This window comes from Gymnoscopelus braueri (assembly GCF_963280865.1).
Source record: "Gymnoscopelus braueri genome assembly, chromosome: 19".
Classification (NCBI taxonomy): domain Eukaryota; kingdom Metazoa; phylum Chordata; class Actinopteri; order Myctophiformes; family Myctophidae; genus Gymnoscopelus; species Gymnoscopelus braueri.
Genome location: NC_137621.1, coordinates 40,045,621 through 40,058,002, shown reverse-complemented (window position 1 = coordinate 40,058,002; position 12,382 = coordinate 40,045,621). Strand labels below are relative to the sequence as shown.

The 12,382-nt window shown below is 43.1% G+C and overlaps 2 protein-coding genes across 3 annotated transcripts in view; both read right to left on the bottom strand.

Annotated features, from left to right (window-relative positions):
* Positions 1-12,382, bottom strand: part of crybg1a (crystallin beta-gamma domain containing 1a) — a 63,915-nt gene that overhangs the window by 36,332 nt on the left and 15,201 nt on the right. For both annotated transcript variants that reach the window (XM_080414473.1, XM_080414474.1), the window contains exon 2: positions 23-122. In XM_080414473.1, the coding sequence (XP_080270599.1) occupies positions 23-122 (100 nt within the window). The remainder of the gene's footprint in view (positions 1-22; positions 123-12,382) is intronic.
* On the bottom strand, positions 7,632-9,390 carry LOC308074393 (geranylgeranyl transferase type-2 subunit alpha-like; the record flags this gene model as incomplete). The annotated part of the gene is made up of 1 exon (XM_080413833.1): positions 7,632-9,390. One exon carries the CDS (start codon positions 9,388-9,390, stop codon positions 7,645-7,647), a length of 1,746 nt encoding a protein of 581 aa, XP_080269959.1. The 3' UTR covers positions 7,632-7,644.

Below are 12,382 nucleotides of genomic sequence, written 5' to 3'. Positions count from 1 at the left end.
AATGCAGAGGAGTTAAAGTTACCTTGGGCTGAGCCATGTCGAAGCTGGTCACAGAGTTGGTCTCAGCGTCGGATTCTATCCTGTAGCTGCACTCCGTGGACACACTGATCTGGTCATAGCTCCTGGGCAGAGACACAGGGAGAGAGAGGAACAGAGTGACAGGATGAGGGGGTGGGGTGGAAGGAAAAGGGAAAGGGGGCTTTTTACATCCCGCTGCGCTCAACAACAGCTTTTGTTGTCCCCAGGCTCCAACTGTACAGTTAATGTTACATGATATCAAAACCTCTCTCAGAGAGACAATATAATTGAGCTGTTTGATATAAGCGAGTCTATTACTTTGTACCATACATCAGTGGTTCTCAAACTTTTGAATTTCAAGGACCCCCATAACTCTGAGAGTTTACACATGGAACCAAATAGACCCGGTACATTGTGTACCTTATGTACAGTAAATATGTTGCAGTGGTGTAAAGTACAGTAACTAAGTACATTTACTCAAGTACTGTACTTAAGTACAATTTTGAGGTATTTTTTACTTTAGTGGAGTATTTCCAATTTTCTATACTTTTACTTCACTACATCTCTGAGGAAAATATTGTACTTTCACTCCACAACAATTATTTGAAAACTGAAGAGACTTTTTAGATTCAGATTTTGATTATTAAACATTTAACCACTTTAACCAAAACATATCTGCTATTTTCAAAATATTTTTTGTACACATTTTGAAAACTTGAAATGGGACAATCTGCATAGGGAGTACTTTTACTTTAGGTACTTTAAGTATATTTTGATGCCAATACTTTTGTACTTGTAAGTAAATTCTGAATACCAGACTTTCTACATTGTGGTATACTCAAGTAAAACATTTGGCTACTTCTTCCACCACTGATTTGTTGTCATTTACTGTATGTTGCTCCCACACTGTGAGTGCATGCAACAACCCAAACAGTAACCTGCTCCGCCTTTTCAAATTGGGTGTGTAAGTCTGTCTGCCCTCCCCATACTGTGACACTGGTCAGACGACATTCACTGACACTGCAGTGCAGTAAACCATGAGTAACGCCCATGTGCTGCGTAGTTAGAATGTCAACGAGCATTCTGAGACACGCGTGTGACATGATGATGTCCCTGCTCTTCCAACAGGGGCGGGTTTCCTCACCAGCACTCCCAGGCCATTTTCGTTAACCCATTTAGACTGGGAAATAGTCTCTGTAATTTTTAGATTTCTTTGGCTATTCAAAAATAGCAGCTATACAAGCGTAGCGTGGCACCGAGTGCCGCGCTACGAGCTTGTAGATCTGCTTTTTTTTTGCAAATCTTTGAATATATATATGTATATATTTTTTTAAGCGAACAATTTTTACTCAAATCTTTGCTTCTGGGGATTCTACAAATGTCTTCTAAATCCTAACAGTTTTTTTTTTTTTCTAAACGTAAGTTGCTATACATATCAGTGGTTCTCAAGCTTTTTCATGTCAAGGACCCCCAAAATTATATGTATTTGGCCGCGGACCCCCATCTGAAAATGTTTTGTTCAAGGGACCCCCAGAAGCAACGATTTGAGTTAAAAAATGTTATATATATATATTCAAAGATTTGCAGACATTTTCACGATTTTTTCCCCAAAAATAGCAGATCTACAAGCTCATAGATCGATGCCGATCAATTCGGTGCCACGCTATGAGCTTGAGTATCTGATATTTTAGAATAGCCAAATAAATCTTAAGTGACACAGATGCGTTCCCGGTCTTAAATGGTTAAATAATCATAGTGACATGATCAGCGCAAGACAAAGCAAATGGCATTCCATGCCAGTTCACTCTGGAGCGCACTGAATGTGAACTATAAGGAATGCTGTAGGCCTACTATAGCAGGTGACGTTGTGCGACACCTAAAACTAATTATAGGCTTACCTAAATGATAAAACCTTGTGTTTATAGTCACAGCAAAGGGACCGGGCGCAAGAATTTGTCTTCGAAAATCTTGACAATATCTTTGGTTTGACGTCATTAGGGGAACCAAAGCAGAAAGCATCCCAATGCACCAAATCCATGCAAAATGATTGTGACAAAAATTACACAGAGTATGAATTGCAATGATTAATGTGGACTGTTGGCATCTATATTAGGTACGAATCTTACATTATTCCTTAGTGTTAACCACATGAACCCTTGCGCCCCAATTCTGGGCAACGTCATAATAGTCTAACATTCAGTGAAGACAGGTGAACATTCGGTTAAAATAGCAGATCTGCAATCTCACAACGTGTTGCATTCTGACACGTTGTGGCGCATTGTGGTCTCGAAAATACTACGGATATTTTTAAGAGAATTGGTGTAAAGGGGAAAAAAGGGGGCCAAGTAAAGACTCCTGGGGGACCATGGTCAACAGTATAGGGTTAATATAACATATTCCTAACCCATATCACTTAACATAGACATTATTTTGTGCAATACTTTGTTTCCCCCACAAGGGGGTAGAAGCACATTACTTTTCCAGAGTAATTAAGTCAATTCAGTATACAGGAGGTACTGTGATGCATCATTTGGGTGCCAAGACTTTGAAGCCAGGCTGCATTGTTGATGACTGGAATGATTGGAATCTATATAGAGTAGATATGGAGAGTAAAGAAAAGACTGAATGCTATGGCTCCATGTGTGACATTCATTTTATATATGAATGTAATGTTAACATATTGTTCTTATTTACTGTACATCCTCAGCATATGTTGCTATACAGAACATGAGATGTTTGTATGAACAACAGCTTTCAGCAGTGGCGGAACAACTCAAAGCCGGGCCGGGATGCACAGCACAGTGATCAGGCCCCCCCTGGGCATGCACATCCCGCGCGCGCGCGCGCAAAATTTTGCGGGTTTTCGGCGGATTCGGTCACTTTTTGGGGGGCTTTTTGTCACATTATTTCGGTTTTAGGGTTAGGGTAGGGTTAGGTTAGGGTTATGTTGTTTAATTCTTATTTTTGCCTGATTTTACCGATTTATTATCTGAGGGCCCGGGCCCTCCTGGGTCGCGGGCCCGGAGGCGGCCGCCTCCCTGGCCTCCCCGGACGCTCCGCCACTGGCTTTCAGTCTGAGAATAAACAAACAATGATAAGAGTGTTAAGGGATTGGTGTTAATTTATGAGGACACATGCATGGATGGTTTTGATTAGGAACTGTTCCCCTGTTCCCAGAGTTATGTGATGCTTGCAGAACTGAGGAGGAATTGAGGAGTGTCTAGAACGCTATCAGATGTTTCGATATGTTTACATTGCTTAGCCTACATTCTTTCTCAAAGCGATGGGATGAACCACGCCTGACCTCTCATAATTCACCCCTGATGTCCTTAACGTTTTGGTTCAGTAAAGAGAACCAATCATCCTCTATGCTAGAATGATCTACTACACAAGCTAGTACAAACGTGCATATCAAACAAAGACTGACACCCTTTGACATGCTGGGTCTGTGCGCGTGTGTGTGTGTGTGCATGCCGTGCGTTCGGACGGGCGGGTGCATTTTTTGAGTATGTCATTGTAGGCGAACATTTAAAAAAAAAATCTGAACTTTTGAAACATTTTCAAAAACATTAATAAGCAAAAGAAACCAAGCTTGCAGATCGGCTATTTTCGCTCTTTGTAGTACAACGAAATACATACAGTAGGGCTTAAGTGGTTAAATGGAAAACAGTTCTGCTGTCTACCCCTGAAGTCCAAACAGGGCGTTTATGCCTCCTGCTCCTGCTTGGCAAGCAATACTTCTTGCAAAACAAAGACTTGGGCATTAGAAGCAGAGGATCAAAAAGGATTTTGAAGCAAACTGAACAAGAAGCAACCTATGCCTTGTTTAGCCAAGACATATTCAGGCCCATTCTTTGCACTGCTAGACTGCTACTGGGTCACTGCCTTTTGAGCAATCCTATTTTGGATTTAGATCCTACTAATTTGTATGTAATTTTTTACCATTAATTGGGTTGTTAATCATATTTGGAGACATTGGCTAAAGCAGCAATCTGTACGTTTTATATTATGTCCAAACTAGTAGACCAAACATCTACTACTTAGCCAAGAAGGCTTCTCCTCTTGGCCACGGGAGATGTTGCGCTTATGCGTTCAACGCGTACTAAAATATATTTGTCAACCAGAAGGTGTGAACCAGTAGGTCTCGACACTGCAGATGTTCTATTCTAGTCATATTGTAGTAACTATGTAGTAACTGTAGTAATACTCATTGAAAGTTCAATGAATAGTTCAAATTGTGTTTTGAAAGAGGACAAAACAAGCCATTTGAGACAGACAGGATGTCAGGTGCTTTGTGATGGGAAAAAGGTAACCGGATGCATTCTGCCTTAGGAACATATCTGACCCTAACCTTTGACCTGTTCTGAAGCCATGTAGACTATGCGGTTTCGCCGCATACTCTGGTTTACTGGTTTCACCTGAGGTGGTTTTTAACCATGTGAAATATGTGGGTTTTTTTTACCTTTCCATGTTGCACGAACTGGTATTTGAAACAGCACATTAAGAACCCTGTACCTGCTACTTTTTTATTTTAACCCAGCCTCATGGCAGCACGTCATGCACACACACCTGCATATGATGCTAATGTTTCTAAAATGTACATACCTATATATAATAATATCCCCAATAATTGGGGTATTATTATTTTTTGTCGTCACTGTATATTTGCACATACGTGACATTTGTCCTCTGCATTTTACCCATCCAGTGAGCAGCCGTTGGTTGTAGAGCTCGGGGAGCAGTTAAACCATTAAATCCGGGAACGCATCTCATCTCATTTTAGATTTATTTGGCTATTAAAAAATAGCAGATATACAAGCTCATAGTGTTTCACCGAGTGCCGCACGCTATGAGCTTGTAGATCTGCTATTTTTGAAAAATCTTGAAAATGTGTGCAAATCTTTGAATATATATATTTTTAAAGTGAACGTTTGTAACTCAAATCTTTGCTTCTGGGGGTCCCTGGAACAAAACATTTTACAAATGTTCGGTTTAAGACATATATTTAAAGATTTAAAAAAAAATCACGATTTAAAAAGAAATAGCAGATCTGCAAGCTCATAGAAGAGCTTTATGAGCTTGTATATCTGCTATTGGGTTGTGTAAAAATTATTGGCTTTGATGGAATCTTAGATTAGGTGTAGTCTATTTGATGCAGAAACACAACATAATTGCTTTGATGCAAGTAACATTAACGAGTGTCAACGAGCGTCAGCTGGACAGTGACACACACGCCTCAGCTGTGCTGACCTGAAAACGACTGGAGTTAGTTTAAAAAAAAGCCCTTGAATATGACTGAAGACATGATAATGTTTACTGTGATTATGGTAAGATTACATTTCATATTACAAACACCATAGAATAAAAACTATTTTTTTGGAAATTGTGAATCGATTTTGAATTGTTGATAATAAGAATCGCGATTCTTACATTAATCGACACCCCTAATCTGTACAGTATGTACCGTTATTTGTTTTATTGAACCTGTTTCTATCTCTTTCCCTTCTGCTCTCACTCTAACTCTATCCTCTCTCTTCTCACGGAAATAGTACAAAATGATGAAGTGCACACAAAAAAAAGAAAAAAATCACTTACACCTGTAAACCTGTGATGTGACGAATAAAAGCTGATTCTGATTCTGAAGTAAAGGCAGAGGAACTGAACCAGCTGTGACTTGCCTTTTTTCACTGTTAAGCCACAAACAAAATCTCTGTTGTTCCAAGTACATGACGTGTGCTTTTACTTGGGAATATTTACTGTTTGCCTGTCTCTGATACTGCATAGCAACTGAATGTCTGTATAAGCTACACATATGTGTATTGTTTTGCCTAAGGGTTTCTATAGGGTGTCTATAGTAAGGTGTGATGTATGAGTTTATGTCTGGATTGCTTAATAACTCCATTTACTGATGCCATAATGAAAGACAGCAAACAGACAGCGCCCGTTTGAAATGGATTGATTAGTTTTTTGTGTACATTAAACCATAAGCAATTAAGCATCAGCTAAATCTTGTAAAAGAGTTCACTGTGATAAGCTTAGCCTAAAAGAAAGTCTGCAACAGCCCACCCACAGTGAACCAGAGAGATGCTGTCATTATCTGTAAGTTATGATGACACAAAGCCGGTTAACACACAAATGCATTCACACCAAATATATATTCATAATATTACCGTCAGGTGATAAGACTCCAATGTGATACACCACAATATATATGTACCAAGTAGTAACATCCTCCTATAATTTCACAAACCTCTGTAGTGGTGGTGAGCCCAAAATTGTTTAAATTGATATGAATTAATCTGCTGACACTATTGACTATCGAGTTGGCACAAAAAGACAAAATGAACATGGGTGCAATGAGGCACATGGGTGTAAACAACTCAATTACCTGCAACCCTAGCTTACTGTACATGAACATAATCAACCTCAAATCTCCAGCCAAACTAAAAGCTTGGCTCTGCCAAGCTAAAGTCATGCCAGCACCAGTCAAAGTTATCGGCACAGACAAATCACTTGCTGCACACAGCTCCAAACCGGCAAACAAAGCAAATAAGCTTATCCAGGGAGCCAATTCACCCTGTGCTGTGGACCCGTGGAGCTACTGAATACATTGAAACAAGGCATGGATGCAAGTCAACAACTGACTCACCCACTGTTACAACTTATGAGGGCTGCTATGACTCATGGGTGGCTGTTGATGAAAGATAGCTTGTTCCTAAGGCAGACTCCACAAACACACTTCAGAAGGGCAGTGGGCGGCTTACGCCTAATGTACACTTTGTACAAAGTGTGTCGCTCGCCGAAGATGTCCTCTAAAAGGGGGGTTATATTAAGACTTGAATGTCCTCAATCTCAACTGTCAAACTGTTGTTTTGTATGCACAATGATTAAATGCAATAAAAAAAATAAAGAAACTAGAAAAAGTGCTCCTCGGAGCACAGGTCTCCGCCAGGTGGTGGCGCTATAACAGGCCCATGTGAATAATTTGGGGCAGAGGTTCGGAATTGGCATCCAGGGAGTGTGTGTGCAAAGTTTCGCTGCGATCAGGCCAACGGTGCCGGAGATTAGCTGTTCACAGACAGAAGGACGGACGGACAGGGTGCAAAACATACTCTCTCGCCAAGCCTTCGGCCTGGCGGAGACAAAAAAAAACATGTATACAGTATGGCGTGGCTCTGTAGCCCTCTATACGTATTTGTGTATTTTATGTATTAGTTATGCCAAAGGCAAATTTCCATTTTATGTAAAAATGTATGGACAATAAACTTCTTATCTTATGAGAGGGTCATGTCTCTGTGTCGTGTTGTGTTATGCACCACATCTGTATCATACAGACATGCCCACGTAAATATACAAGCCGATGTATAATGACTTATAATGACGCATGCACACAGCCACGGACACAAACATGTGCACACACATTCTTAGACTTCATGTTAGGACTTTGGTGAGGGTAGTTGTAAGTGAGGTCGTTGCCATTAAGCTCCCATGTAGAATGCATTAAATTCTCTGTTGGCTGTTGCAGAGACACGCACAAGACACATGGAAAAGCACCCACTTGTTCTTCAACAGGTATCCGCTAACAGCTCAATGCTAATGGTAGTGCTCCCCCTGCTTGGTGTCCAATCAGAGCATGAGGTCGGTGACCGAGGGCAGCAGCTCAGCGAGCTCTGATTGGATGTTGGCAGTCTGAGCGATGGGGTTGCCACGGAGATCGAGGCGTGTCAGCTTGGGGCAGGAAGCTAGAGGCTGCAGGTCAGCGAGCTTGGATATTTTGTTGTTTTGTAAGAGAACTTCCTCCAGCCTGGGAAGGTGATACAATCCCTCCAACTCCTCTATGGAGTTATTATCTGCCTCCAACACCTCCAGGCACCGTAGCATGGCAAACTTCGGAGGCAGCCCCTGGAGCTGATTGGACGACAGATTGATATGGGTAACCAATAGCAGCTGCTCTAGGTGGCACAAGGTAGTCAAGTTCTTGTCGGGGATGCTGAAGATGCGTACTTCGGCGTACTCCATTTTGAGAATGGTGTTTTCGATCATGAACTTACTGCACAGGTCACTGTAGTAGGCCAAGCGCATGGAATCCACTTCTTTGAGCGTTTGAAAATGAGCCAGAGTCTCCTTCTCATATCCCAGCGGGTCCAGCGCCCTCATCAGGAGGATGATTGTCAGCAAGCACCATTTATTCAGAGGTTCCAACTCCTGGAGTTGCTTACAAGACTGCAACTCAGTCTGTAAGACCGAGGTCTTTTCTACTGACAGTTCACTCCTGAAAAGTTCCCGGTCAGTCGCGGAATCCCGACACCAGCTCTCAGTTCGACCTGTGTAGAGAGCGCAGTCTCGATGTGTATGTTCCTCAGTCCAGTGTACAGTTAGGTTGTGTTCATTACTGATGTCGCTGATGGTCCCAGGGGGCAGATCACAAATCCAGACGGGGCTGTGCTTGAAGCGAGGATGGACACTCCTCCACTCCACTCTCTGGGGCTGGTCGTCAAGCACCAGCATCAGACCCACCGACTGCGGATCGACGGGCCTGGAGAAGGCCGCCGCCACGCTCTCCTCCTTGCGGCTGACGTACACGCAGCTTATCGTCTCGCCGCGCTCCGCTCTGCCCAGCAGCCACCGATAGTAGAACCAGGCGCTCTGGTCATCGGGGTCGGTGAAGCATGCATTGCGTACAAGCTCGTATTCTTTGAGCAGCTGCTCCTCGCGGACGCGGTGGGAGTGGGCTTCCGGGGAGGGTGGCGGTGAGGCATGGGGTGGCATGGGGTGGCAGGGCGAGGGGGGCTCCAGGTGGAGCAGGGGCAGCAGGGTGCTGCGGTAATGCCAGCTGGAGTAGTTGGAGATGTTGGAGTGTATGAGGCGATCGGTGAACTGCAGCTCCTGTTCCACGGGCACGCCGGACATCTTGACCGCCATCCGCCGATAGTCCCAGCAGTGAAAGTTGCGGTCGTCCAGTTTGAGGCAGTCGTCGCACAGGCTCAGCTCCCTGGCCCAGTTGGGCCGAGGCAGGCGGGCTGACACCCAGCCCCGGTGGTGCCAGCTGCCATACGACTTGGGGTTCACCTTCAGACAGGATTCCAGAACGGACAGCTCAGCCTCATACATCTTCTGCACATGGTCCTCCTCCCTGACAGTCTCCAGGTGCATTAAGATCTCTCTCCTGTAGTTCCAGAGGGTGGTGAAGTCGGGATTGGACAACAGCAGCTGTTCTGACAGCTGAAGAGCCTCGTCATCGAGTATGCCGTCCTTCCTCTTAGAAAAACAGGCATCTCTCGCAGCCACATAGATCTTTAATTTTTTCTCCTGTTCCTGCTTCTCCTCCTCCTCTTTCTGAGCCGTAGATTTGATTTTCACTCGACCGTGCATCTTTTGGTGTGGATCCCAGACACCTGACAGACACCGCAAAATTCAAATCCACAATGGATTTGGGCTGCAGCCTTAACAAAATATTGAGTCATACATCATAGATATGTCATAGACGACTGTCGTCACAGACAATTGATGTCACAGGCTGGCCACACGAAGTCCGAGATCCACATTGGAGCCACGCCGTTCCCACGTGGACCCCGACATCCACATGATTTGATTTTTATTCGGCATACAATGAAGTATACACAATAGAGTGTACAAATTTAACTAGATGGACACACTACAGCACACAGTAGGAACAGAGTGCAGCAACATACAGAATGTGATTGGGGTTTTGCTAAACCTGCAAAAGTGCTGACTCATCCAGCTGCCGAATAGGAACATTTAAGGGGGGCCAAAGCAGACAGGCTCTCTACCATATTCAGTCTCTTACTGTTGATCACTACGGTAAAAAAAAAAACCTTATGCTTATCATACTCTGCATCTGTAGGCTATAACAACAGATCTGTACCCTGCCAAATGCAAGTTTTTCATCATATTTATTAACCATTATAATCCTGACGTCCCTATTTTGGGGCGTGTCACAACACGTGTTGTTTTCTTTATTCTGAAAGTAGACCTTAAGTGGTCAAACAAACAAAAATCATCATTACCTTAAAAGTATTGCTAATGGCCGGTCATAAACGTGCTCATATTCCTGTGTAGCCTCACGCAAACCAAAGCAGCTGTTATTTATAAAGGCCACCGGGCATTCTGGGAGCGCCCCTGGAAAAATGACTGGGAGACCCGGGTGCTTGCCAGATGTGGGGTGGGTCTGTATCGACCAGTAGGCTGCGACTCCTTCAACCCCACTTGGACTCAGACGTGTGTGGAAATGCTGCTTTTGGCCTGCAACTAATGTCTATAGGGTTGCCAACCGTCTCTTGAAATAATTAATTGTCCCTTACTTGGAAACTAAAAGACGATGTCTCTTATTGCATTGGTTCTCAAAGTGGGGTCCGGGGGTCCAGGGGTCCTTGAGGTTTCAGGGGGTCCCCAGATAAATGATGGATAGCTAGGAACCAAATGGACCCTTATGTGGTTGTAACTCTGAGAGTGTACAAATGGGACCAAATGGACCCTTACGGGTCCATTTGGTCCCATTTGTACACTCTCAGAGTTATGGTGGTCCGTGGTCTAATGCAGGGGTTCTCAAAGTGGGGTCCAGGGATCCCCATGGCCCTATATATAAATGTATCAGCTATTTTCAAAACATCTTGACATTCTTTGAAAATGTATTTTTGAAAATGTTCACACCACAAATCATGTATGGGGGGTCCTTGGCACATCTTTTCAGATGCCAAATTCACATTAATTTAGGGGTCCTTGACATGAATAGGTTTGAGAACCACTGCTTTATTGAACTGATAAGGGACATGCTTTGTTCCTTATTTTTCGGGGAATCACTCAATGACACACATCTTAAGTTCAAACAGCTCGTACAATATACTATAATAAGGGGTTGTTAAACCCTGTAGACTTAGTAATCTGCACCCGAGTTGTCTCTGTACGTGGACCGCTTTTTTTTTTCTCTGTCTACACCAGATCTCTATGCCAAAAATAGCCGATCGACAAGCTCACAGCGTGCCGCAATGAACGACGCGTTGTGAGCTTTTAGATCGGCTATTTTTGGCTTTTTAATGACCCCCCCACCCACACACAATATGGATGCAGGGGTTCAAGTGGTTAATATAATATACAAAAACTTTACATAATTATATACAGTACAGTGAGGTTTTATCTTTTTCTGAGCGTCCCTTAATGTCCAAGAAAAATACCCGGCCAGGTATCCCTTATTTGAATTTCAGGTAGTTTGCAACCCTATAATGACTGAATATAATGGGAAAAATGGATGCCTTTACTCACTACGTATTTCCCTGCAGGGATTTTAACAGCAGGAAACCTAACCCATACAAATATCATGTTACATTTGTACAGCACACTCTCAGAGTTCAATTATATTTAGTAACTAAATGGATAAATTGGGTCATGGTGAGACAAAGTCACACTTGTATAACCAGTTCCAACCTGACAATAATAATAATAATGCAAGGTGGAAATAACTGAACGCAACAATAAATCACCCTGGAACAACGGAGACAGTTTTTAAGTTGCTACCGCATGTACATGGTTACACAATGGCAGGGAATAAACCTGACATGTTGACTTTGGAAGGAGAGGAGGAAAAGAAATGTTTGGCTGTTGAGCAGCTCTCTCTCTTTCTCTTTCTTTTTTCACGTTCACGGAACAAGGAATACGATTTCCCCGTTTTTTTAGAGAACAAAAACAATACTGGGTCAATAATGGTGTGACTTCATGTGGCCAGTCACTTCTGACATATCTATCTATGAGATGACTGCATATATCGTTGCTGTCGGGCAGACACCTCCTTTCACCATGTTCTAACTTTTGTTTCGTAAATGAATGCCCTACTTGATCATACTACAGCGTCACACAAAAGCATCAAAGGTAGCAGATCCGTTTTGTAGATATGCTACTTTTACATTTGAATCCTGAAAAGTAACAGTTTTGGACATGTGAAGTTTCCACCCGACAGAGACGATATGGTCAAGGTTTCAGACGATTCGCCATTCACTACCTTAGAGGCCCATTGACTTCCATTACATAGACCCCTAGTTTACTATGCATTAGGCCACGGACCCCCTTAACTCTAAGAGTGTACAAATGTAACCAAATGGACCCATAAGGGTCTTTTTGATTCCATTTGTACACTCTCAGATTTACTGATCATTCAGCTGGGGAACCCCCTCAAGGACCCCTAGGGGTCCCTGGACGCCACTTTGAGAACCACTGGTATAGAACATAATGTTCACCAAATTTTTTGGGATTCTACATTATAGCCTAGTGACAGAGCTTTGCCCAGCGGTCTGCAAGATTAGCTCCGGACAGACCCACAGAACCTCTTATAGACGGCTAACTCTTTCAGAGC